General features: G+C 61.0%; 1 protein-coding gene across 13 annotated transcripts in view; it reads left to right on the top strand.

The window, feature by feature from the left end:
• The window catches only part of RBFOX3 (RNA binding fox-1 homolog 3), a 362,884-nt gene that overhangs the window by 332,812 nt on the left and 3,314 nt on the right, over positions 1-26,758 (top strand). For 5 of the 13 annotated variants that reach the window (XR_012492320.1, XR_012492319.1, XR_012492321.1 and 2 more), the window contains 10 exons: positions 7,600-7,854; positions 13,846-13,983; positions 16,072-16,125; positions 16,902-16,994; positions 18,482-18,542; positions 21,622-21,675; positions 21,957-22,089; positions 22,656-22,695; positions 23,601-23,662; positions 24,970-25,048. Coding sequence is in view for 7 of the 13 variants with exons in the window: in XM_019735469.2 (XP_019591028.2) it covers positions 7,600-7,854; positions 13,846-13,983; positions 16,072-16,125; positions 16,902-16,994; positions 18,482-18,542; positions 21,622-21,675; positions 21,957-22,089; positions 22,656-22,695; positions 23,601-23,662; positions 24,970-25,048 (969 nt within the window). In the remaining 6 variants the exon portion in view is untranslated. Of the gene's footprint in view, positions 1-7,599; positions 7,855-13,845; positions 13,984-16,071; positions 16,126-16,901; positions 16,995-18,481; positions 18,543-21,621; positions 21,676-21,956; positions 22,090-22,514; positions 22,696-23,600; positions 23,663-24,969; positions 25,049-26,758 lie in introns of all 13 variants that reach the window. The other 8 variants (XR_012492317.1, XR_012492316.1, XM_074320478.1 and 5 more) reach the window with 4 other exon arrangements.

The raw sequence follows: 26,758 nt of genomic DNA, 5'->3' as shown, positions 1-26,758 counted from the left end.
CGATAGCCAACTCCCGCACACCCCCATGAAAGAAGGGCCAACGGGAATTGTCTGGCCCAAGGATAAACCCACAGCCTCAAACCAGACCCGCCAGCGGGTGGGCTGTAGGACGCTTTATGGGACGTGTTATGTGATCTTGGTTGCCAGGAAATTTTCCTTCCTAATTACTTTCTACGAATTTCCCTGTGAGTCTACCTTCACAGAGCTCCAGCAACTAGAAGGGGACTGTGGGGGGTAGAGGGGGCGTCTGGGGCCGGAGGCCGCCGGGTGCAGACCACTGTCAGCCCACCCTACCCCCTGCCCACCATCCCCACCCCCTCCTGCCCACCTCAGGTCCCAGGCTTCGTGTAATGTCCTGTTCCATTTGCTAAATGAAGGCCACGGGCCGTTAATAATGCTTATTCTCATTAGTTAATATGCAGGGAACAGCTAGGAGCATGCCAGGGTGGGTGGCAGAGGGCTGGTCCTGGGCCCCAGTGCCAGCTGCCCTAGGCCCTTGGGGGCGAGTGGCCTGGAGGCTGCTCTCCAGTGTTCGTGGTCAGGATGGGCGGGTTCACGGTGGCACTTGCCTCCTGTGGGTCCCTTGACAGCTGTCCTGTAACTGTCCTCACAAGGCCCTGGGAGTGAGCTTTGGCCCCGACGGTGTGCCATCCGTCCCACCGAGTGGGCACCTGGTGTGCACCAGTCCACTCTCGTGTGTACACAGACATACTACATGTGCTCACCTGCTTATAACTTCACAGCAACATCTCAGCAAGCCTCAGAGAAGAACGAAGAAGGAGCCCATCAAAATGGGCGCCACAGAGTAGACATAGCCTGGAAGGCTTCCTAGAGGAGGTGTTTTGAGCACATGTAAGACGGGGGTCCTGTTGGAGGAGGGGAGAGGCCTCGTCACAGCAGACAGTCTCTGCATAGTGCCTGCCGGTGAGCACAGCAGTGTTTAGCATCGTGGCGTCCCCAGACACAGGATGTGCTCGGCAAACGGTTCCCTGCTGGGTGAGCGGGAGGAGAAGCAGTGACACAGCCGGGCTGTGTGGGAGCTGCAGCAAGATGCTGCGGGACTTGGCAGTGACTGGGCCTCGGCCCTCCTCGGGGACCCTCCCTCTGCTTTCTCACCCTCCACCCCACCTGTGTCGTCCCCACAGCCGTGGGCTTCTCCCCCCACCGCTGCCTGGGAAGCCCACAGGCATCTCAGTGCAGCCAGGGCTCTGGCAGGTGGCCCAGCCCCGTGCTTCCTCGCCTGCCCTGCTGCAGCGACCCCCTGGGTTCGGTGCCTGTGGTGGACCCTGCCCTGGCGGTCCCGGCCAGCCCAACAGCCGGGAGCTCTGCCCGGCCTGGAGTCGCGACCTGGTGCTGGTGCTTCCTTCTGCTTGATTGACAGTCGAGGGTATACCCGCTTCACAGCACCGGAGCGCCCTGATTTCTGAGCCCCATCAGCCAGGCAGCTCCTCGCTGATTTCCCCAGGCGGACAGAGAGTCAGAGAGTCGGGTGGAGGTGAAGCTGACTGGAGAAGAGGATTTATGTGGCCGCGTGATGCGTGATGTGTATGCAGTGAGCTGGGAGGGGGTTAGGGCTTAATTGCGAAAATCCGTCCCCTCACCTGGGGCTTTTCAGCTGAGATCTGGACCCCAACCTGATGCGGAAAGGGGCTGGGTGTGGGCTGAGGGGCCTGTGGCGGTGGGTGGGCTCTGGCCAGGCTCCGTTCTGGGATAGGGGTGTGGGGTGGGGTACGGCATCTCACCGTCGTCATTAGAGCAGGAAGGCCCCTGGGGTCCACTGGGCCAGAGGTTCTTACCGTTTCTTGTGCCTGGAACCCCCTTAGCACATGGACCCGTTCTCAGAAAATGGTATTAAATGCATAAAATAAACGACATAGGATTACAAAGGAAGCCGTTTTTATTGAAATACACTTATCAAAAGAGAGAAAACGTGTGAAATCCCATCTATGGCCTCAGTACTGGTGCGTATAGTAAGCAGGCTCAGGGCCAGGTCTGCTCACACCCGTTTTGGAGTTGGGTTAGCGTAGGGTTGGCACACACGGTAGGAGGCCCTGTGGTCTCTGTTGGCCACAGGACCTTGGGTAGTGCTCCCAGCCTGGGGTCTCGGGTAGGAGCCTGTCAGGAGGGGGACTGGTCCCGTGTCGAGGGTTCTGTGGGAACCCGGGTTCAGCGTCCACGTGCTCAGTGTGCTCTGTGCGTGGTGACCAAGGCTCCATTGTTTGGCAGGGTGACCTGGCCCATGCCCACCCGGCCCATCACCCACCATACCCACCGCCCACCACGCCCACCACCCACCGGGCCCACCGCCCACTAGCAGCCTCCAAGGCATGCCATGTACCCCACTCCAACGTAGAAGAGACTTGAGGCCCTACTGGAAAATGAGAGGCTGTGGACCAGAGGAGAAGGAGACAAAAAGTGGGGGGACACTTAAAGTTCTGGTGGAAGGAAGGTGGCGGTGGAGGGGGGTGGGAACCCAGCCCATGCCTGCCCCTCGTCGCTGACAGGAGTGACAGGACACAGGACTCGGTGTCAGATTCTAAACTTGAGTGACTCGGCGTCCTGTCCACCTATGGGGCTCTGCCTGGGTGTTCCCTGATGTCCCCATAGGCTCAGGGGCAGGGACAGACCTGCCGTCTGCCCTCTGTGGTGTCAGAGGCGGCCTGGGTGTCCCCAGTGCCTGGTGCCATCCTTTGCCCACTGCAGAGGCTCAGCAGATGCTGGTGACTTGGGGGGTTAAGGTCAGTGTGGGGGCGTGGAGTGAGGGTGAGGGTCTACACAATGGGGCAGGCAGATCTCACACCTGACAGTTTGGTCACGGGCGCTGGCTCTGCCTTGCTCCCCTCCTCCATCTTTTGCCCAGAGGTGGTGAAGAAGTGGCTCGGTGCCCAGCCACTGCCGCCAGCCTCCCCTCCCACTGCAGACCAGGGGCATGTGGCGCCTCCCTCCCCCTTCCCGCTGAGGAGTCTGGGAGGCTATTAGCCTCATTGTCACGGAGGGGCTGTGAGCAGGGGAGCCAGGAGGGAGCTGCGTGGAGGGAAGTGGCGGGCAGGGCTGGGAGGGGCTCTGTGTGCTGCCACTGTCTGCTTTCCCCTCCAGCACCCCACCTGGAGCGTCCTGCCCTGCTGTCCTGTCCCCTCACACAGAGGGGACCCTCACCCTGCAGGGCGGGAGCACTCTGGCGAGGGACACAGTGATGTGGGTTGGGGGAGGTCTTAGCTCTAGATCGTGAAGCTGGAGCGTCCTCCGCCCAGCCCCTGCCTCCAGGTGGCCGAGGCACTGCCCACTTCCATGGGCCAAGAGGTAAGGCCGAGCCCAGGGTCTCCCAGAATGGAGGCGCTGGGCCAGCACTCGGGGTCCTGGCACCACGGGCAAGCCTACCAGCGTGCCAGAGCCCAGACAAGGCCGTTAGCCTCCCCGAGAGGCCGGTCAGGACCTCCCTGTACAGAGCCCCTCCCTGTCTGTTCCTCGGGCACGGTGGGCTCTTCCATCTCAGCTCACATGTCCTCAGGACCCCACAGGGACCAGGTGGCTCACTGCCCTAAACTAGGGTGACTCAAGTTTCTTTACAAGGAGACTCTATACAGGCTGTCTGGGGGGCAGGGACGAGTGGGACTCCAGGGACAGCGCAGGACCCTGGAGTGGCTGGTAACAGCTGCTACCACCCAGCACCAAAGAACCAAGAGGAGGAAGCAGCCACTGGAACCAAGAGGGAGGGTGGCAGAGCCGCCCCTCCGGAGGAGGTCCAGTGCCCCCTGAGTCTAGGACAGAGCCAGCCTGAGAGGTTCCCAGGGGGGGAACCAGGAAGTAAACACCCAGACTCACTCTCCTCCCTCCAGAAGCCAGAGGGCAAGGGGTCCAGTCCATGCACGTTGGCCCCAAAGAGCAGGAAGCAGAGGTGAGTGGGGAGAGCGGGGCTGCCTGGGCAGATGGCAGACACCAGGCGCAGTCACTCAGAGCCGCTGCCTCCCCCACACAGACAGCACACGACCCACCGGCCCATGACGTCTGCCCTCCTCTCCACACCATGGCCCTCGGTTTCCCTTTGGAACTGACCACCTTCCACCCACCATTACTGTCCTGCTGGGCCAGAAACTCCCCAAGGGCAGTCAAGCGGAAGCCTTGACATAGGTGGCTGGAGAGGCTGGGATTAAGAGGAGTGAAGGAACTGGGGGCAGCGGCTCACTGAGAAACTTGGCTGGACAGGCAAACAGTGCGTCGGGTTTGTAGGCTGGCGGAGCTGTGGGGTTTTCTTTTCCTATCACGGGAGAGATTGCAGTGAATTGCCAAAGCTGTGAGCACGTGTTGGCAAGGAGGACTGGAGTCCGGTGTGCAGCTGAAGTGCTTGGTCACAGATACGGGCACGGACGTCCATCCCTCGGGACAGGAGGGAAGACAGAGTACAGGATACGCGGCAGGTGAGCAGGTGAGCTGAACAGTCTCCTGTTTTCTACAGAAAACAGGAAGCAGTGTCGCCAGCAGGAGTGAGAGTAATGGAGACTGTTTGGAGGGCAGCAGAGGAAGTGAAATGGTCACCTGGGGCGTGAGAGCTGAGTGGCAGTGCCTGGCCTGCTGTGGGTAGTGGGCAGCGATCCGAAGTGAATCGCTTTAGGGTGATTCTGTGTCTTTTTCCAGCAGTGTTTGCCGTGGAGTGGAGTGGAGTGGGCAGGCTGGATCTTACCAGTTCTGCAGGTGAACGTGATGGCAGGAGGAAGGGACAACCGTGCAGACAGAGGGCGGATAAATGATTTGAGCATGGTCTTTAAGCTTTAACTCATCCATTCACCTATCTGTTCATCCACCATTCATCCAGCCGTCCATCCGTCCATCCAGCCGTCCATCTATCCATCCTCCCATTCCACTGTCCGGGGCACCACAATGCCCACTTGCAGTTGGGGAAACCTATTCAGAGAAGATAAATAGAAACCCAGGACCACACAGTGACTAAGAGGGGGGATTGGATCTCCCCTATGCACCCCAGGGTCTGGACTCTGTCAGTCGTCTGTGAAGCCTCACGTCCCTCTCAGGACCCTCCTGGGAAGGGGCCGCAGTTTCATTAGCTGTGAAATGGGAAGTAGTAATGTCCACCTTGTAGGTTGAAGGGGATTAAATGCGTTCATGTCTGCAAAGCAGAGAGCACTGTTTGCTCAGATGTGCTGACTTTATCATCATGTCACAGATGTCCCTGGATGTCCCATGTCACACTCCAGACCCCCCTTCAGACCCTGGGTGACTCGACCTTTGTGCCCCTGACAGTCTGGGTTCTGGGCTCCAACCCAGGATCCACTGCGATGGGAGTGATTGGCGGCTGTCACTCAGCCTGAATGGGGCCCGGGGAAGAGGAGACTGGGGAAAGTTGGGGTAGGGTGAGAAGAAAGAAGATGGGAGAGGAGCCTCCCTTTCTAGAGGCTTGTGGGGAGAAGGCGCTGGGAGTGTGTAAGTTAGAGAAGCTTCTGATCAGATATTTATCAGTTAACTGACGTTGCAGGCTGCCGTTCCGTCACCCTCCCTTCCCACACGTTCCTCCTGGCTGGCCTGTCCCTCCCTCTCACCACCCTCCGTGCTCCCCCACCCTGCTGCGCTCCCACCTGCCCTGGCCCCTCTCCTCCCTCACCCTGAGCCCACCTTTCTCCCTCACAACTCGGAGCAGGGCGACATCACCAACGCATTTGCTAATAGTGAATCATGGGGCTTTGCAGGTGACTTTGGAGCAGTGAGGCGAGACCTGCAGTGTGGAGCATGCATTCGTGTGTGCCTGCATATGTGTGTTTCCGTCCCATTGTCAGGAGCGTGAACACCGCCCCAGCTTCTGCAGAGGGGGAAGGGACTCCATGGTCTCACCAAGGAGGAAGATGAGGGCAGGACCTCAGCTCCTTAGGTGTCAGGGGTCACCCCAAGGGTTAGGGGTGTGAGGCAGAGACAGCAGAGGCTGGCATTGAGGATTTGGGGGCAGGGCAGGGCTGGGTCTGGGCAGAGAGTTGGCCTCCAGCCTCCTTCTGGAAGGGAGGTGGGCAGTGCCCTGGCCGGAAGCCAGAACACCCAGGTGGGTCTTTGACTCACTATCGCCCCCGTGTGGCCAAGCCCCTCAGGGCAGCTCGTACTCAACTAATTCTTGTCTGAATTTACTGTCTGGACTGCAGACCCCACAAAAGCAGTGGCTGACCGTTCTGCTCCTGCAAAACCACAGGCATGGCACCCCCCACCCCAGACGCCCAGTAAACAATTGTTAGGTGACTAAGTTGTAACTGAATGAAGGCTATGGCAGAGGGCAAGATCCAGCATGTTCTCTGTCTCGTGGACAAGGAGACAAGCAACAAAACGTGCCCGGCCGGCAGGCGCGGTGGGGGAGCACGGGACACACAGAGGGCTCCTCCCTCAGCAGGGGGTCGGGAGAACGCATGAGTCAGACTGTCCACGTCTGTGTGGCAGTCCTTCCACACAGGTGGGCTGCTCGAGGGCGAGATGGCACCTGTCCTTCCAGGTGGCTGGGGACCCCTGAAGAAGACCAGAGTACGTCACCTGCTCAGAGGGGCTCCTGCAGACCTGCCCCCCAGCGTGTGTCTCCAGTGAGGGGCAGCCAGTGGGAAAAGCCAGAGCCCCACCCCTCGCCCACCTCCCTGTGACACCGCGAGGGACCCCAGCCCCTTCTCTAAGGCTAAGGGCTGCTTTTGATCCCCCATCTCTGATTCTCACAGCACCCAGATTGCAAGGGGGTCTGGGGTGGGGCCTAGAGTCTACACTGACAAGCTCCCAGGTGACGTCAGTGCCACAGGCCCAACCTCCTCATTTGGAGAACTGCTGGGCCCAGCCGGGGTCAGGCCTTCTAGAAGCCCCAGGGTGGCTGGGGTCAGCGTCCACGGAGCCCTTTCCCCTTAGGGTAGCAGGCCTTAAAGAAGCGGGGAATCTCAGGGATCCTCCAGGCAGAGGCTGGAGCTTTCTGTGCCCAGGTGACAGGACCTCACTCACCATAGCGGCCATTGTGGGGACGGTGTTGTCCCAGGCCCGTGTCTGCAGGTTGTGGGTGTCTCCTAGGCCTGCTCCACCCATGAGAAAGCAGAGGCTTTAAAACCTACTCAAGGCGGGAGGGGACAGGCGTGGCTTTGAAGGGCAGCGGGCAGGACCATGGTGCTGCTGGAACGTTGGTAACTTGACTGGATCCATGCCAGTCTCCTGGTGGTGATGCTTTCACTGCTGTCCCAGATGTCACTGCTGGGGGACACTGGGTAGAGGGTACACAGGGTCACTCTGTGTTATTTCTGACAACTGCATGTGAATCCACAGTTATTGCAAAATAAAATGTCTATTTTTTTATATTAGGTGGATTTTTTTAAAAAAGCCTTTAGTATACTCAGGTCTGACAGGTATGGGTAAGTGGCCTCCAAAGCTGGGTTCCCCAGGACTCCCCAAGCCGGGCAGCCACCTCCTGCAGCTCTGAGCTGGTGTCCCGTCTGGGGGTGCCCCCACTGAGGGGGCCTGGGAAATGGTGCTGAAAGTCCAGCGTGGTGATCATGGGCTCAGCTGGGAAGGCGGGCCCCTGGCGGTGGGCGGAGCAGTGTCCTGGCCCCCAGGGTCTCACCAGCCTTGCTTTCTCTCCCTCCACAGGGCAGTCAGGACGCCACGGCTCCGCCCGAAGCGATGGCCCAGCCCTACCCCCCCGCCCAGTACCCCCCTCCACCACAGAATGGCCTCCCCGCCGAGTACGCCCCGCCCCCGCCACACCCCACGCAGGACTATTCTGGCCAGACCCCGGTCCCCCCGGAGCACGGGATGACCCTGTACACACCAGCACAGACCCACCCCGAGCAGCCCGGCACCGAGGCCAGCACACAGCCTATTGCTGGGGCCCAGACAGTGCCGGTAAGGGACCCCCCGACTCCGGGCCCGGAGGGGTGGCCCAGGACGGTGGTGAGGTGATCCCGTGGGTGGAGGGGCAGGCCCCACAGCAGGGTCCTCACCCCAGGGAAGGCACTCCCAGCCTTGCAGCTCTCCATCATCTGAGACCAAGCATCTTTTGGTGGCACAGTAGGGCGGGGGGGTGGGGGTGGCTATGACCCCACCTCCAGCTGCCCTGGGCTTCCTGAGCAGACGTCAGCCAAACTGTCACCTCATCTGGGAGATGGAGCATGTCCTCAGCTGCCAGGGATCTGTTAATGGGAAGTGAGGGGGATGGTGGAGGCCAGCGGCCTGGGCTCGCCCAGTGTCGTGGGGGGAACTAGGAGGGCTGGTGGCTGGAGAGCAGGCCCAGGGGCTCAGAGCTGTCTGGGTTGCAGGCCTCCTATCCTTTCTAATCACTTGTAATCTACCTGCTTGGCTGCCCTCCAATCAGATAGCTTCAATTATGTGGTTGTAATGCAGCCCAAGGAGAAAGTGCTGAGCCCTGCACTTCTCAGACATTTCCTGACAGAAAGGAGCTGGGGAGGAGTGGCCTCTGCCCCAGGCCAACTGGGGTGGGCACCCTGTGAGGGCAGCCCCACCCAGAGACCTGCAAACCGGCCTGCCTGTCCCTCCCCTCCTCTCCCCATTGCACTCTCCACGTGCCCACCGCCTCCACTATGCTGGCCCTGTGGGGTCATGCCGCCGTCCTGGCTGGCTCTGTCCCAGCGCTGGCTGGTGGGGCTGGGCAGGAGGCCAACAGCTCTGCGCTGCCCAGGAGTGTACTGTCCTGGCAGCCTCCCGATGGGTGTCCCCTCCACTGTGCCCCCTCACCCCTCCCCTAATCTAGCCTGGCTCCCAAGATGCTGTGTGAAGCCACACACCACCTGCCCTCCCCATGTGAGCAGTATCGTCCGTGCTCCCTGGGTAGGAAACCAGACGCTGCCCCTGGGCTGGACCAGACCCTCGTCTGGGGCCCAGCCAGTGCCTATGCTCCCTGCTCGGAGTGCTGCCCAGCCCGAGTCTGCTCGAAGCCACAGACTCTTCCGTGCCCCGCCATGCGTGGTACAGGCGGCCCTGTAGATGCCCCAGGGTGCCCACAGATGGAAAAGGCCAGACCCGCAGGCCCTAGACATGGGCACCAGACCAGATGTCACGCTACTTCTGCCTGTGCTGTTCTGATGCCTCAAAGCCATGACCTGTATTTGCTCAGAAGAGAGCATAGAGCCGGGGCTTGCTGTGCACGCGTCCCACTGGCCAGCCGGCCCTTCTGCTGGACTGCGGCGGACAGGGTGCATCCGCAGACCTCACAACCTTCCTGCAGACAAATGGTGAACCCGGGATTCACCCTGGAAGCAAACTCAGGAGACAAGATGACCAGACACGTGATGCCAGAGGGGGCGCCGACAGCAATACCTGTGCAACAGAACGAGCCTGAGGCCTCCTGCCACCGGGACCACCACACACAGCCTAACTGGGATAAATACCGTCTTCCTCTGCTCGGCAAACATCTGTGGGACACCTACTGTGTGCCGGGCACTGAACAGCCCTGGGTCCACAGAAGCAATGACTGGCCCTGCCCAATTAGCCATCAGGTCCCACCAGCCAAGGACATAAAAGTTGAAGGGGCTCATTGTGCTTTCTGTGGCTATGAGAGTCCATGGGCCCTGAGGGGACCCAGGTCCTGGAGCAGAGTCCCCATTGAGAGAGGTGAGCGCCTCCACATAAAGCGCCTGGGCCAGAGAGCCCCAGCCTGGGGAACGGGCAGCTGGACCGTCCTTCCTTCAGCCCGGGGTCTCTTCAGGTTCTGCGAGGGGTCAGGCTCTGCAGGTCCCCCATCCGGGGCCAGGAGGACAGGCCGTTCTTCTCCAGGCTCCGGGCCCAATGTGCAAGGCAGGTGGAAGTCACTGGACAGCAGAACACCCAGAGCTTCCCTGCATGACCTCGGCTGCCCCTGGAGGCCTTGGAGTACTTACCCCAGCAGAGGCTTCCCACCTCCAAGCAGCCGGAGAGGGTGGCCGACACCCTGCCTGCTCTGAGTCCAGGAACCGCCTTCTACCCAGAGAAACTGCTTGGTGCGCCCAGCTGAAGGCCAAACATCATGTCCCATCCTGTGTGAGTCTCCTGCAGCTCATCAGACTTCCTCGGGGCCTCCCCCTGGCAGCCCAGTTCAGGATCCAAAGGGACAACGCCACAGGCAGGGCCAGCTCTCAGCTTTTGTCTAGACCTTCCCTCTCCAGTCTGTGGATTCCCTTTGTCACCATGGCGTCATCTATGTTCTTTTGGCAAAAGGCAGGATGGGATGCGGAGCGTGACGGGGGCTGCCGATGGATGATGGCCACATTACTCCTCTGCAGGGACCGCACCCCGGGGTACAGGTTGGGGACCACCTCCCAGAGCACACATCACTCAAAGTCATGTGGGTCCCCTGCAGGTGTCCTCCCCACCCACCTGCCTACGCTGAGTCATGGGACAGCCAGCCAGAGGGGCTCCTCCTCCTGGAAGCCCCTCCCACTCTTCCCACCTTCCTCTGGAGCCCCTCATGCTTGCACCACCGTGGCCCCCTTTCCTCCCCCACTAGTATGTGGGTGCTGCAGCCGCAGAAACTACCAGGAGCCCCGCACCCTGGATTCTTCTCTCTTAGGCTTTGGCAAAGGGAAAGAGTTGACCGTGTTGGAGGGTGGGGTGGAAAGCAGACGAGGAGATGAGTCTGCCCCCAAACCACCCCAAGGGGAGACCAGCTGTGTCTCAGGTGGGGTGCAAGCAGATGACACCGTCAGCACCAATGCAACAAGTGTGGTGGCATCGAAAGCCCCCAGGAGATGACATCGCTCAGAGAGCCCACAGTGGACACATAGCTCTGCCCAGGGAAGTGGCTGCCCACTGCCCCCAGCTCCTGCAGAAGACACCCTGAATGGACGGCTGGAGGCCACACATGGAGAAAGCCTCCTCCAAGGCCTTCTCGCCACCGCCCAGCCCATCAGTCTGAGCCTTGTCTGGCAAGCAGCTCATGGACATCGCACGAGTGCCCGGGAGGTTTCGGAGGAGCAGGGGTGAGGGGAACTGGGCCGCAGAGGAAGGAAGTTTGTAAGAGGTGCTTCCTAAGCAAGCCTGGGCTCCACCCTGGCAATGGGGCACCAGCCCTCGCCTGCTACCTGACTCCGCCCGAGCCCCTGGCACCTGCCCAGGGCCCTCTCAGCCTCTCTCTGTGCTGGGTTTGGGGAGGCCCAGGCGGAGGGGGCTGCAGGCTCCTGGGCAGGGGGAGGGGAAGCAGGAGATGTCTGGCGGCATCTCAGCCCCCCAGCCCACCAGGGGCTGACTCCCAGCCTGGAAGTGGGGACTGGGGACCGGGGGCCTGTGATGGCTGAGGCGGCACAGCTGGGGAGGATGCAGAAGCAAAGCCACGGAGACCAAGTGGGGGAGAGAAGGGGGGACGCTGCTGTCCATTTTCCCCTGCATTTGAGCACTGAAGACAAAGTGCTTTTAAACAGTGGGGTGGGAGTGCGGGAGAGAGTCCCCAGAAAGGTGGCAGGGGCTGCCTGGACCGCTGTGAGAAGTGGGGGGGAGCTGCCACCTCCCCTCAGGCGGCCAGTGTGCTGTTCCAGTCTGGGGTTTCGCAGCACATCTTACCATTTTACAGCCATTGAACTCATTTATCTGCCCCTGGGCGCAGCTGTGCTTGGGGCGGGGGTGGGGGGTGCTCCTTCCTTACTCGTGTCCATTTCTCCCACCCTGCCCTCGGCTGCTCCCCTTTGGGCCTTTGGGAAGAAAGGGATCTGCATCTCGTTGACACACAGTGGGCTCAGTCTCCTGTGATTCCTTCTAGCACGGGGCTCCCCTGGGTACCAGCTAGGCCTCCTGGCCGGGTTAACCACTGCCCTCTGCTGGCCTCAAGTCAGCATTGCATGCCCCTCTCCTGGCTGGATTCCCAAATCTGGGTGACTATTAGTCACTGTACCCAGGAGCAGCCGAAGGCACAGGTGTGTGGAATGCATGGGGGGGGGGGGGCTGACAGCACTGGGCCCACCTGAGCGCTGCACAGAAAGAGCCACTCGTTGCTGTAGCCAGGGGGTGGGGCCCAAGCCTCTGCAAGAATCAGCTGATGCATGGCGGACAGTTCTGCTCTGATTCAGGGGGAGGCCGAGCCCTCTGGGGACCTAGCACAGGCTTGCTCTCTGCAAGGAAGTGTGGGACCAAGGGAGGTGGAGGACAGAAGGAGAACTGGAGTGGGGGCTGGGCTGTGGGGCATCTCTAGGTCCCAGGATGGGCGGGAGGAGTGCCCAGGCGTCTCCAGAGACCCCACAGCAGCTGCCTGGCAGTGCCCACCAGGAGCAAGCACCTGGTGCAGGTCAGACCAGGACTCTCCAAAGCCCTGCCCCCGCCCCTCCAGCTGTTCCTCCCACAGACTCCTCCTTCTGGGGGTGGCACTTGCTGAATCCCAGGGCACAGGCACAATCACCTGTGGCCCACACGTAGGCACACGTCCCTCTTGCAGCCCAGCAGAAGGGCTCAGAGAACACACACCTGTCAGAACTGGGCCTGCAGCCCAGCACGGCCACCAGCTAAGACAGGTCACAGGAGGACGGTGGCTTCAAGGCCGTGCTCGGGATCCTACGCCATGCACGCACTTCTTGATACAGGAATGTGGAATCTGAGAACCATTGAAACAGGAGGCTCCTGAGCCTGCCAGACCGCACCCAGCTTGCTGCCTGGAGGTGTGTCCCTGGCCTCCCTCTGCTGGGAGCTGGTGATGTCCCCTCCCCTCACCTGTGGCACCTGGAATCTGGTCAGAGGCCTCCTGGCTGAACACAGGAGTGGGGAGAGTGGCCCCTTCCTTCCAGAAAGGATGACCAGGATGGCCATTGAGGACAGACACTCGGGAGTTCAGAGATGGACCCCCGGCCACCAGCCATAGGGTGGCCTTGGTGAGGCTCCACCCCTCGGCTCCATTTCCTCCATGGAGACCTCTGCACAGCGGCTCCTTCCTGCTCACTGCTCCTAACTCGGGGGGGCTTGCACTGGTCAGGGCTCCTCTGGTTGCCAGCGATGGATACCCACCAGAAAGTGGCCTAAGCAAGCCAGGCAGTTTTTGGAGACCCGTGGGACACGCTCTCCGGGCATCTGTCCTCTCGGCTTTTCTCACGGCATCTCTGTGTTCCGGCCTCTCACTACTGGCCAGCTGCTCCTCAGGCCACAAGGCAGACTGCAGCCACCCATTTGTGAAAATTCCAGCATAGGTCTTGGGGACTGCCCGCTCACCCATGGCCCTGGACAAGTCATGGCCATGCCATCAGCCAGCCTGACACCGCGCTATCTCAGGGCCTCGTCACAGCCCTGTCCCCATGGGGAGTGGGTGGCAGTGGGGGCCCTGCTTGGTGGCAGCTTTGTTTCCTGAGACCCAAGTCTTGTGGAGAGCCTCTGCTGACCAATGTTTGGGTCCAAAATGAGGACCAGCTGGAAAGGACTGAACTTGGCCCCCCAGAACATGGCCCCAAGGTGCTGAGCAGCAGAGTGGGGCTAGAATGAGGGGCAGCCCCCCGGTGACCATGGGGTGGGGAGGTAGCACCCCTGCAGGTATGTGTGTCTGGGGGCGGGCTCAGAGATCACCTTCTCATTGGCCTTGAAATCCTGGTCTCTTCCTGGGGAAAAGAGCAACCTGGTGACCTTGACAACCAGTCCATGGAGCGGAGGGACCAGTGAGGTCAGATCTTTGTGGACAGGGCTGAGCTGAGGGAGTGCAGAGCTCGCTGGGCCGAGGAGGCCCTGCCTTGCAGTGGTGTCACAGGCACAGCTTGGGCAGAGCCTGGAGGTGGCACCTCCGATGGGGAGATGCTGCTGTGCCATACCCTGTGTGAATCGTCTGCCCAGCTGCCCTGGCATGTCTGGCCCCGGAAGCGGGGAGTCCGAGGGCGTTGGGGACGATCTGTGGGATGGGATCTGGGAGGGGCACCTCACAGCCTGGTCCTCTCCCCACAGCAGACAGACGAGGCGGCACAGACGGACAGCCAGCCACTCCACCCCTCTGACCCCACAGAGAAGCAGCAACCCAAACGTCTCCACGTCTCCAACATCCCCTTCCGGTTCAGGGACCCCGACCTGCGGCAAATGTTCGGGGTGAGTGTGTGCAGGCCCCTACTTGCGCCCAGCGGCTCCCCTGGGTTTCCTGCCTCCTGGACCGGCCAGCTCTGACCTGAGCCTATAGGGTGAGAGGGAGGAGGGGAGGACACAGCTCAAGGTAGCGGATCTGCTGTAGCCACTGACCTTCGGCCAGACATCAACCCACCGTCTCCACCACCTGTTCTCAGGCTTCTCAGGGTCCCTCGGGGTCGAGACCGGTGCCAGTTAGGTTATTACTCTGCTGCTGTCTTCTGGCAAGGGCTCCAGGACCCCTGTGCCCCTCCGAGGGCATGTGGAGGGGTAACCTGGCCTCCTGGCCTCACGCCCAGCAGCGGTCCAGCCCCTGCCTCTCCCACGTGCCTGGGGGCCAGGCACTCAGCCTCCCTGGGCCTGCATCCTCTGGGCTCCAAGGTGGGCGACGCGACAGTGCATGACTGATGGGAAGCAAGTGCCTAACGATTTCCTTCCGGGATTCTCCAGATCTGCTCGCCTGTCGCTTTTGCACTGCAGGGTTTCAGCCAGTCACACGCAGTGTTGCTGAGAGCCCTTCAATCCTGTGGTTACTTTATTCTGTCACTTGACCAAGCACCCAGCAGGTGCTGAGATGCACTGGGTGCTGGGCTGCCGCATGGGGAGTAGGCAGGCAGCAGCCAGGCATTCAGCCCAGAGCAGACAGCCACCCTGCCACAGGGGCCAGAAGCCCCTGGCCTGTTTATCCCTCGCTGCCCTCCCTAACCCCCAACTCTCCCCGTGCCTGCACTGTGTCACCCCTGCCTCTGCCATGAGCCAGGCCAGCTGCAGCCCCTGAATCCCAGGCCTCCCTCACGCCACCCCCACCTCAGATGGGATTTCTCCAGTAAACGGGAGGTACCTGGAGAACGGCTTCAGGGTGGACCCAGCACCCACGCCTGACCTCGCCCCACATATCCACTCCCCTTCTTGGTGGCCAGGCCCCTCTGAATTTGGGGCTTAGACCTGGTGGGGTGCTGGCAGGATTTAGAATTAGGAGAAAATGAGGATTTTGCTCCTCAGTCCTTGACCAATGCAGCTACCAAACCCCTCTGAGCCTCAGGCCCTACTGAAAGCAGCTGCATATGGAGCTCTCGCTGGCCTGGGCCATAGACTCATGTCAGCTCAGTGGCTCTCAAGGCCGCCCGTGGGTTCCCTGGTCCCTATGTGCCACCCATCAGCTCCCTGGTCCCTACTTGCCGCCCGTGGGCTCCCTGGTCCCTACGTGTGCCCATCGACTCCCTGGGTCCCTGTGCCAGGGCGGGTACCGTCTCCCTGTCTTCGGCACTCGACGAGTTGGGATTGTGTTGCTGCCTGGCCCCCCATCGCCTTGCTGCCCCCTGATACCCACCTCCCGGGTATTTCAAGGTGAAAGGGAAACCCTTCATTGTACTGGAGGCTTCAGGACTTGCCCCTCAGGACCTCACTGGTATTTTGGGGACCTGGTCACAGGTATCTGATGGTCTCACGTGCCAGTGAAAGAGACAGGGCTGTGCTGTGGCAGTTCCAGGCCAGTGACAAGGCAGGAGGGGGAAAGCAGAGCATCTGGGCCCACCTGGCCACTATGTCCTGGTCAGGCAGGGGGCCTGGGGTCCAGTCACTGCTGCTCTGCACCCCATGTAGCCCAGCCCCAGGCAGCACAGGCAGAAGACACGCAGAGTCCTTCTGGGGCACTTTCTCTTCCAGGGGCTCCCGCTCCCTGCACAGCACCCACCTTTTGGGAAGGACTTTTCCATTGCCCTTTTTACCCTTAGTGTGAATTAGGGGTGGCTGTCAGTGGCTGGTGGCAGTCTCAGCTGGGAAGGGAGATGGGCTCCAGGGACGCTGCACTCCCCCTGTGGCCAGCCAGCGTCCTGGCAGGAAAAGCTCTCTCCATGGGAAGGTGGGGAGGGCTGGCCTTGTCCCCCATGCTGAGAGCCTGGGAGCCTGTTCCCTTCCATGCCCGGGAGGAAGGGGGGCCAGGGCCGAGAAGGACCAGACTCGCACCAGGTGAGGCTGTCCTGGGAGCAGGCGTGCTGGGCCAGCGGTCGTAACCCACCTTCTCCTGTCTCCCCCACCCCCTCTCTGTTTCTGCAGCAATTCGGAAAAATATTAGACGTGGAGATCATTTTTAACGAGCGGGGCTCCAAGGTGGGTGCCGCCCAGAGGCCGCCACCATTACAGCGCCGGCTGTAGGTCCCGCCAGGCTAACGTGTGACATGTGCGTTTCCTTCCTGGAGAGCTTCGCGCCCGAGGACCCCTGAGTGACACGGGTGCTTGTATTCCCACTCCTCTGTCCCCCGCTCCCTCCCCACCCCACTGTCTGTATTGTTGCTGCTGCTGCTGACACTTCCTTCTCTCTAAGCTGCCAGGACCTCTCTGTCTGCACTGGGGGCCGCTGCCAGCCTGGACTTGGCCTGGAGGCTTGGGGGAGGGGCTGCAGGGTGGGCAGGCGGGAGGGTGCCCAGCAAAGACAAGCCCTGCTTCCACAGGGAAAGGAAGGCACTGCCCCACCCCAGGCTCCTAGGGCGAAGGTGGGTGGGGCTGCCCCCCCAGGTCCTGAAACCCAGCTTCTGCCCCACCTCCCGCCCCAGGTTTGGTTAGGGACAACAGTCCTGGATGCTGGCCACTGGCCCGGTTAGCGTCCCTTTTGTAGCTTTGGCCTGTCCCTCAGAGGTGCCAGGCCAAGCCAAAGGCTGCCCCTGCCTGGGGCCATACCCCTCCTGGGCATCCTGCTGGTGGCAGCTGGACAGACCTCTAGGCTGCCTGAGTCTCTCCTTCAACTCAGCTGACTCAACCCCCCTTTCTCTCTCTCTCCCCTTCCCTTCCCCCTCCCCGTTGCCCTGCTCCCCACCCCCACGCCTCCTTTTTTTCCCTGTTTCTCATCCTATGTCTTTCTCTCCGTGTCTGTCCTTCTCTGCTCACAGGGTTTTGGGTTTGTAACTTTTGAAACTAGCTCAGATGCTGACCGAGCCCGGGAGAAGCTGAATGGGACGATCGTAGAGGGACGGAAAATTGAGGTGCTCAGATAAGTGTGAAGGGTCCCCCTTCCCAGTCCCCCACTGCCTTGCAGCACGCCAGGCCAGGGTCCCCAGGACAGGAAGCCCACGGGGTGGGGGTGGGTGGCAGGGCAAGGCCACCCCGAGGCCGGAGTCCAGCCTATCACATGCCACCGTGGGGGTCTAGACTTCAGACCCACCCAAGAACCCCCGCCCCTAACTCCCTTCTCCTTCCTGACAAAGGCCACCCAACTGGGGTCAGCAGACACTGGGCAGACCCCAGAAATCATGTGTTTGACACTTGGCAGCTCCAAGGACCACTGCCAGCCCAGTCTGTCCTCCAGTTGTGAGGGACCCATTAGTCCCATGCGACCCCCTTCAGGGAGCAGCAGCTGCCCTGTCGTCCCCCCCCCATGCCGCCAGCACCCTGCAGTTTCCCCCGCCTTCACCCCCAGAGGGTTAGCAGCAAATGGCCATGGGCCTAGAAAGGGACCCCGCCTCTGTCCTGGTGGGCTACATGCTCTTCAGTGCTGTGCTCTGGGTGTCTGGGAGCTGGGCTCCCCAACAGGTGGGGCGACGAGGGGTGGTGGAGAGGGAGGGGTCAACAGCTAGCATGGAGTCCACAGGGGAAGAGAAGCGGCAGTGTTTTGGAAGGTTCCAGAAGGATGGAATACTAGAGGTACTGACTTGGCCAGGCTTTCTCCTAGCGCCCAGTGACACCTCAGGCTCCAGCCCAAGGCCCTGGGGGGAGGCCATGGGGGACGTGGTATGGCCCAGACCCTTCCTGGGGTTCCACCACCTGCCCTGTTCTCGGCTTCTTTCTGCAGAGGCTGTCCTCATTTCTCCTACAGCCCCACCCGGCCCCCTGGGCAGCCGGACCAGGGGCTTAAATGTCCTGAGAGTAGGGCCCACCCCCTTGGGTCGCACCTGCCCCTCCCTCATCAGCCTTGCCCCCCACGGGCACACGGCCACCATCAGAAAGCTCTGCTGACCTTGAGGGAATGGGGTGGAACCCCCACTTTGGTACCCACTGCTAGGAGGCCTCAGCAGCCACCTGGGCCAGAGACATTTGGGTGTGGGTCTGTCGGCTTGCCTGAGAGCAGTTTGCGGACAGTCCCCCGGCCAGCCTTTCCAGTGACCTTGGGTTGCCAGAGAGAGGCTGGGGCTTGGTTTGTAGGAACAGCCGTGGAGAAGTCAAAAGCAGTGGGGTTGGGCATAGTGCCTGAGCCAAGGGCCCGGGTCCTGGGCCAGGCTGGGACTGGCCGGTGCCTGGAGCAGTGGTACCAAGGCTCCCTGGAGGCAGGGCGGCAGGGTGTGCCAGGGTGGGGTCCAGGCTGGCAGCAGAGGCTGTCCCATGCCTCCGCCTGGGTGCCTGGGGGCTTCTCTCCCAGCCCCCAGCTTCCTCTGGGGGTTGCCATGGAGGAGAAATTCAGAGCAGGACTGGGGCGGCCAGTGGGCCCGAGGAGGCCACCGCTCTCCTCACCCTCTCCCTCCCTCTCTCTGAGCAGGTCAATAATGCCACGGCCCGTGTCATGACCAACAAGAAGACTGCGAACCCCTACACCAATGGTAAGGGGCCCAGGACCCCAGGGGGCTGCAGGGGCCACCGGCTGGGACAGAGGCCCTGGAGGACCTCAGGCTGCTGAGCTCCCTGGGTGCCAAGTGACCCTCGTGTCCCTGTTAGGAAGGGGCTGGGCTGGGCAGCCCGCCCCCACCCACACAGCTAGCAAGACACCTGGCCTTTCTGGGTGCTTGGCACCCAGAGCCCACATGGATGGCTTCAGGTGCAGTGGACGGTGGCCACTTCCAGGGTCACTTATTACGTCTAAGTGCCGAGGGAGGCCCTGGGCTAATGGTGCCCAGCAGTTACTGAGTGTGATGGCCCTGGGAGGGACAGTCCTGTCCATGCCCACCCAGGCCTCGGGGACACTGGAAGGTTGAGGCACCTGGTCTGAGGCCCACTGACCCATGTGTGTCAGCTGCACATGTGACCATGAGAAGTGGCTGCTCCTCTTTGAAAATGATGCTGCTGATGCTGAGTGCTGGCTGCTAGGAGAAGGAGGGACCGTTCTCTGTCACTGCGTGTCTTAACTCCACCAGGCAACAGGGACTGGTTTGACTGTGGCTGGCCTTGGGTCAGGCGGGGCCACAGGCCAGGGAGCAGCAGCCCTGCTCGCACTCAGAACGACTCTCCCTGCAGGGTGTGGGCTCCAGTTCCCACCCTCAGTGAGGACAGAGAGGACAGAGCCACCCCCATCTCCTGGCCCTGTGTGAGTCAGGTGCCGGGCCAGAGGGAAGCCGAGGGCCGGACACCAGGAGGGTCTGCCATCCAGTGGCACCCACCAGCGGGTCCTCCCCCTCTGTCTTGGGGCTGGGGCTACACCGGGCCCCATTTAGACTAGGTTATTGTGGCTCCCACCTGCCTTTTTGAGGACTCTTAAAGTTCAAATTCTTTCTAAAAGTCCGGAGGTGCCTGGCTTTGTCACGGTCCCGAGTGCACGCTGGGCATGACCCTTCTGTGATCTGGTGCTTGTTATGGGAAGGGAAGGCCATAGGGCGGTCGTCAGGGCTACCCACCACTGGAGCCAGCTGCCCACTGTCCCCCAAGAGCCCCTGCTTTCTGAGCAGAACGGGTTCAGAGCAGAACCCAGCCCTGAATGACGGCATCTTGGCATGGAAGGGCACACGACCGGTGCTGCGCGATGACGAAGGAAGGCGCGAGGGAGACGCGCGGCTCACCTGCCATCGAACTTCCACTTCCACGTCTTCGTGGGCCTGGGCCAGAATGAAAAGGGCTGAGGGCCGGCCCTGGGCTGTCTGTGGGTTGGCAGCAGAGGCTGGACATGGCTCTGGTGGCCTAGGAGTGTGGCTTGACTTGGCTTAAACACTCCATAAACTGCGGGGTGCTCAGAAATTCATAGGTCAGTGGGCAGAAGTTTCCACAGTAGAAAAGCAACTCACCAGGTTTGGCCAGGTGTTACTGTTTACGGAAGAAACAAGGGACCACCCAGGTGGATGTCAGGCTGCCTGTGATGTGGGGTCCTGGACAGGGCAACGGGGCCGGCTGTGACAGGTGGAGGTGCTCGGACAGGAAGCCGGAATTCATGAGTGGAGGCGTCAGGAGGCCAAGGGAACAGGTAGAGGCTCCCGGGATTCCATAATTGGCAGGTGGAGGTGCCAGGAGGCCATCTGATGCATCAGCCTCCAAGAATGGACCCAGTAGAGCCGCCGGGGTGGAGGCCGGAGGGGTGGGCTTGGGTCACTGTCTCCAGGACTTTGCTCCATTGTGGCTTCTTACTAAGAAGACTCAGTTCTTGGGACTGCAGTTCTTCCCAGGAGATGAAACATTTCTTCCCTCCTAGCCTGAGATTTACAGATTTGAGTCCCAGCACTAACGTTCACACGCACACACCTGTGCTGAGGTGTGGTGTGGACCAGGGATGGAAGGCAGCCCAAGGCTCGGGAGGAGCAAGGCTGCCCACCCCGCAGTGGGGCTGTTAGAATCTGGGTTTGGAGCTCACGGGTGCAGTCTGCCACCCACCAATGGCCTGGCCTGTCCCAGCCCTTTGCCACGCTCTCCAGACACGTCTTGCCAGCTGGCCAGTGGGCTCAGGTTCCTTCTGTCCCTCCTCACACAGTGAAGGGGGACACGAAGCTGAGCCTGTGCAGGATGCTGCAAAAATAAGACCTGGGGACGCTGAGGGGGCCCGGGGCTGGGAGCTGCCCACGCTGTCTGAACGCCTGGGGCCAGAGCCCACTCAGTCAGCTGGTTTCCAGCCCCAGAGGCCTCAGGTGGAAGCAGACCTTGGCTCATGCCCCTGGGTCCCTGGCCCAGGAGCAGCGGCCCTGGGCAACCCACCGGCAGAGGGAGAGGCTGGGGTGCAGATTACGGCTAGGAGCCAGGCAGCAGCCTGGTGGGTCTGGTGTCCCCCTGCTGGGTTTGGATGTGGCCCTGCCATGCGCCAGCTCTGACAGCTCACTTGCTCATCTGTAAAAGGGAGGTGTGACACCTACCTCGGGGCGGGTTTAGAACGATTACATGTGGTAAAGTGCTCAGGGAATACCAGCCATCCTTATTATCCCAGATCCAAAGGCCCTTCCTCCCCGGCACCTTCCTTCCACTGGCTGCCTGGGGAGAGACAGGAGACAACGTTCGGCAGCCTCTGACCCCCCAGAAGGCAGCCAGGCACCCACACAAGACAGCACTCCCACAACGAGGCTCTGTCTTGCTACCAGAACCCCTCATCCCAGCTGGGGGCCTACAGATGGTAGAGGAGTTCCACTTTCCCTTCGTACCTCCTGCAAAGATCACAGACCCTAAACTGCTGGAGCTGGGTGCCCCCAGGGAAGGGGAGGCCCAGGGGCATGATGGAGAGGGCCCCACATTGAAAAGAATCAAGAAGCCACCCAGGTGGATGGGTGGGGAGTGACTGGCTCCCTCTTATTAGGGGACAGAAAGAGCCCAGTGGGTGAGGCTGCAGCTCCGAAGGAGGGGCCAAGGTCTGTGTTCCCAGCAGCTCTCTAAGGAGGCCACGCCCTGGAATGTCCCTGTGGGGCTCAGCCTCCCCTCTCTGGGGCTCCCCAGGCGTCGTGTGCAGTGGGAAAAGAATAGGGAAGATAGTGATTGGATTCTTTGCTTCTATTGTAGGCTGGAAGCTCAACCCCGTGGTAGGCGCAGTCTACGGGCCTGAATTCTATGCAGGTAAAGGCTGGAAGGGTGGAGGAAGCCGTGTGTGGGCCTGGCTGGGTATTGGGCCGCCTTTGATCCGGAAGGCCAGGCAGGTGGGAGGTGTGGCAGGGGGCGTGGTCAAGCAGGTGGGCGGTATGGTGGGGGCGTGGCCAGGCAGGGGCGTGGTGGGCGGGTGGGTATGATCCTGCCGGGCCTGGCCAGGTGTGGATGCGTACAGCCCAGCCGTCCTGCCTGCCCTCACCCTGTCTCGGCCTTGGCTCTCAGTGTCTCCTCTCCCTCTACCTTTCCTGCAGTGACCGGGTTCCCGTACCCCACCACGGGCACAGCCGTTGCCTACAGGGGCGCTCACCTACGGGGCAGGGGCCGGGCCGTGTATAATACATTCCGGGCTGCGCCGCCTCCGCCCCCCATCCCAACTTATGGAGCGTGAGTACCTGGGGGCGCATGGGGAGGGAGGCATGGAGAAAGGCCCAGGGGGATGTGCGGAGGGAGGCCTGGGGCAGCCAGAAAAACTAGGCAGCCTTCCCGGGACTGCGGTGGGGCTGTGGTAACCCCCAGACCTTCTCACTGTAGTTGCCTCCTGATATGTAGTACCCCCACCCCCGCCCTGCCACAGGGAACAAAGGGTCACTGGCATTTAGGGGACATTGAGAGCCCCAGCCAGATGCTTTCATGGGATCACAGTTTGCCCTGGAGTTCAGGGAAAGCCTTCTCGAAGCCCTGATGGGGGAGGGACAGCTGCCTGGGGTGGAGGTGGGGAGGGTTAGAAAGATGGGCCCAATGGGCCCCTGGGTTTGTGGGAGAAAGGAGCTGATCAGCAAGGGTGTTACTCTATTGTTATACCAAAACAGGGCACTGGAGCAAACGCTTGTTAAAATGCCAGTCCCATGGGCAGGGCTGGCACCCTGCCCCCTCCCTCCTCAGCAGACACCGGAGCCGGCCTACCCCACCTCTCCAGCGTTCCCACCACTTTCTTGTCCGTTTGCTTCCAGGGTCGTGTATCAGGATGGCTTTTATGGTGCTGAAATTTATGTAAGTGCAGCCCTGGGGCGGGAAGGGTGGCGCCCGGCATTGGCTTGTTTCCAGGAGCAGTGTCTTCCCTGTCCCTGTCCCATGCCCCCACCCCAGTCCTATGCTTGGAACCCAGGCCGGTGAGGGCACCCTGTCTGCCCAGAGCACTCTGTCCTGGGGACCTCACACAGCCCGTCTGGGTCATCTGTGCTCTCGGGGTGGGGGGGTAGTAATGGTCCTTCCGGTGAGCCCGAGGCTTGTCTCCCCCATTTCAGAGGCCTTGTGTGATAGGCAATGGGCAGCTCTCCTGTGTCCCTGACCACGTTGGGGTCCCTGTGAGCCCCATGGTCAAGGCCTGGAGAGAGACCAGGAGCAGGGACTGCAGGGCAGACCCCTCGCTGGGGGCTTCTTTCACTGGCTGCACTTCCTGCTTCCTGTAGCTCAGAGCCCTTGACGACAACCCCCACCCCACACAAGTGACAGGGCCAAGGCGTGGTCCGAGCTAATGCCCTCTGCCCTCAACCCTGTCTGGTGTCCAGGATGGCACCCAGAGTCAGCCCCGCGTTCTCTATGCCCATCAGCGTTGAAGTCTGGGGCTCACTGGCCTGGTAGCAGGTCTGTGGGCACCTAGAGTGTGCCAAAGCCTCGCTCGCACACAGCCAGACATGGAATTGGTGCCCACCGGTGTGTGTTGAATGCACAGCCGATGCATGAGTGAACAAATGAAGTTTGCATGAGTGAATGAATGAAGTTTACAGACACCCACCCCTCACCTGGAACCAGTGTGAGTCCTCAGACCTCATTAGAGCAGAAGCCAGGTGTCCCAGGCCTGCACCAGCTAACCGTCACTGGCTAAGGTGAAGGTTAGAAGCCTGTGTCTGCCCCCCTAAGTCCATGTGCGTTTCTCCCTCCCACTTACCTTGCAGGGAGGCTATGCAGCTTACAGATACGCTCAGCCCGCGGCGGCCGCAGCAGCCTACAGTGACAGGTACCAGCTGGCGGCAGTGAACTGGGTGGGACGGGCAGGGAGATGACAGGCTGGTCCCTGCAGGGCTGGGCTCAGACAGACAGCTTTGCCCACTGCTCAGGGCCTGGAGTTGCCTCTCCCTGGTGGGCACAAGGTCTGGACAGAGGAGAGCAGGCCTGAGTGGGTGTGGAGACCCCGCGCCAGCAAGCCTCCAACTTCTGTAACCACTTCCTGCTTGCACGAGAGGGGCCCATGGAGCCCCCAGTTCTCGAGTAGCAGACAGCTCCTCTAAGTCTCAATCCTGGAGGCCTGACCGCCCTGCCGGCTCTAGAGACCCCAAGTGAGGGAGGCAGTCAGGAACCTTCACTTCTGCCCTCTGGGCCTCTGGTGCTCAGTGCTCCCGGGTCTGAGACATGGACACGGTGCCCACCCACCTCCAGGGGGATGAGACCAGGTGGGCCGCATGGGCCACTTGAGAGCAGCGCCCTGCCCAGCGGTGAGCACACCCGGAGGCTGGTGGCTGACGATCTTTGTTTGTGGAGGTCCTGGGGGTACCCCACAGGGTGGCCTGGCCTGGTGGCCACATAGCACCTCCTTGGGGAAGTGTACAGGACCCTGTGCCAGGCACGCAGTGGGCACCTCATGGAGGGCAGCTGTTGCCCTTGTCCATGGCATTGGCTCTGGCCTGGGAACCGCCTGGCCCTCCCTACCAGTGGCAGGTGGCCCCTTCTGACCCACACCTTCCTTGCAGCCTCTCGCTACGTCTCAGGTGTATGTGGGTTTTGTCAGGTGCACAGCGGGCCCCACAGCCCTGCCCTGCCCTGCCCTGCCCTGCCCTCTAAGAGATTGGTATTAATATTTCACATGCAAAATAGACCAAAGGAGAGGAAGGTTTCAAGGGGACACAGTGCGGCCTGCCTCCTTCCCAGCGATGTCCCCGTCCCCCCCACTGTCCCCTGGATCTTGCCCTCCTCTGAACCTCTTCCTTGTACTTTGCCCCATTCTTTCTGGGGAATCAAGGTTTCTTTTCCCTCCAAACGCGCTCTGTGAGGACCCCTTTTTCTCTCCATGTGGTACCTGGTAGAACAGGCTGCCCTGGTCAGGTCAGGTCAGCACGTGGGTGTACAGAGAGGGTGGCCAGCTGTGTTCTGGACACTTTCTTCCAAGTAGGCAGGCAGGACAGTGAGGCGAGGGTGGGGCGGGAGGCGGTCTTTCAGTTGGGACCACTCTGGAGGACGCTGGGGACTGATGTGGGGAGGGGGTGGGAGACCTGCAGCCACCCTCACTTGGCCTCTCACCTGGCCCCTCATGCTGTACCGTCTCTGCAGTTACGGCCGAGTCTATGCAGCTGCTGACCCCTATCACCACACTATCGGCCCTGCCGCGACCTACAGCATCGGAACCATGGTAAGGAAGCTGGGCGGCCTGGCCCTTGGCACCAACCATGACGCTGCAGCCAGGGCGGGCGGGCGGGCAGGCGGGCGGGCTCTTAGGAGAACTGCCCAGACCTGTGACCAGTGCCTCGGGCCTGGTGGTTGGAAGGACCAAGTGCTGGATTTGAGTTGGAGGTGGGGGGACTTGTCCTGTCATGCCCTCGTGCAGTGTGAGGGAGGAAGGTCTGCCCAGATGCTCATCTGCCCCACCATGACGTCTGGTCCTGCTGTGGCTGTTTGCTGAGCCTGGTAACTAAGTCCTGACAGGGCCCTCTCTTCCCCTGCCAGTAAAGCCGACAGAACCTTCCCAGTAGAGGCTTCAGAGGCAGGCAGGGCCCTGCTGCCCCTCGTGCGGTGTGTCCGTGCCCCCGTCCTTCTGTGTCCTGTCAGCCCCTTGCTGCACCTTTTCTCACATCAAGGGGGAAACAAAGGCTGCGGCTGTCTCTCTCCCCTGCCCCTCATCCTTGACTGCTCCGCGGCTCTGTTCTGGGTCTGCAGGCCCTCTCCGGGAAAATGGTGCCCGCTCTGCCTGGCCTGTGCCCACGGGCTTCGGGTGGGGTGGAAGGGGCACACTCCTGATGGGCCAGTGTGTCTGTGTGTGTGTGTGTGTATGGCCAGCTGTCAACACATACAGCCCAGCTCACTCTGTACCCCAAAATCTGCTTCCAAGGGACACCTACCTCCTGTGCCCACCCCTGCCCCCCACCCCGGGGGCTGTTAATGTCAGTTTTTTGCTAACTTGACATCCAGCATCAAAGATGAAAACATGTTTGGGGGGTAAGGAGGGAGGGGGTTCAGAGCCAGTATGGATTTTTTCCATCTCCTTTGGTTTTGATTACGCCTTCCCAATTTTTGTTGTCTTTTTTTATTTTTAACAAGCCTCTGACATCCCAAGCAGCCTCTGTGACTGCTGGCCGCCACAGGGAGCAGTCCCTCCGGGTGGAGGCCCCGAAACTGCGGCTCACAGGCCCCTTGGCTGCAGGACTCACCCGGCCCTCTGTGCAGCGACTAGCTAAAGGCTCTCATTAATTCACAGATGGTTCTCTCTGATGTTTTCATTTTTTAAAGATTTCCATTTTCCCCCCAACTTTTCTTCTCTGGCACTTGCCGTTTTCTTAATTTTTTTGGCAAAAACTGGTGGGTGGAGCGAGAGGTTCCTGTGGCACCTCCGTGACCCAGGGGCATAGGACCACAAACATGCCAGAGCTGTGGTCCCTGGCAGGACAGAGGGGTGGGACCCCAGTGACCTCAGAAAGCCCCTTGGAGCTTGGCAGGCAGGCACAGCCCCTCCTGGCAAGCCAAGGCCAAGGGAACCCTAACAGGAGGTCCCTCCACCCTCCCCTTGTCTGAAGGGCTGAGTCCTTCCTTGCAGCAGCCCCCGGGGCACTGAGGAGGTGGGACTCTCACTCAGAATTCCCCTGATGAAGGAGAAAGGGACAGTAAAGGGCCAGGCCTGAGCCAAGAGAGTCACCAAGAGACATCTCAAACCTTGTTATCCAGCAGCCCTGGGGCTGCAGACGCCGGTACCCCCACCCCCCACGCCCCGAGACCACCACCACAGCAGAAATAAGCCCGGACCCCTCCTGCTGCCATCACGACCATGCCCATTCTCCCCAAGGCAATCCATGAGGGGGGCAGAACATGGGAGTTAGCTTTTTCTCTTTTTGTTTTTCCTTAATTTTTC

Source organism: Rhinolophus sinicus, linkage group LG15 (assembly GCF_036562045.2).
Source record: "Rhinolophus sinicus isolate RSC01 linkage group LG15, ASM3656204v1, whole genome shotgun sequence".
Taxonomy (NCBI): domain Eukaryota; kingdom Metazoa; phylum Chordata; class Mammalia; order Chiroptera; family Rhinolophidae; genus Rhinolophus; species Rhinolophus sinicus.
The sequence above is the reverse complement of the archived record's forward strand: the minus strand, read 5'-3'. Positions and strand labels throughout refer to the sequence as shown.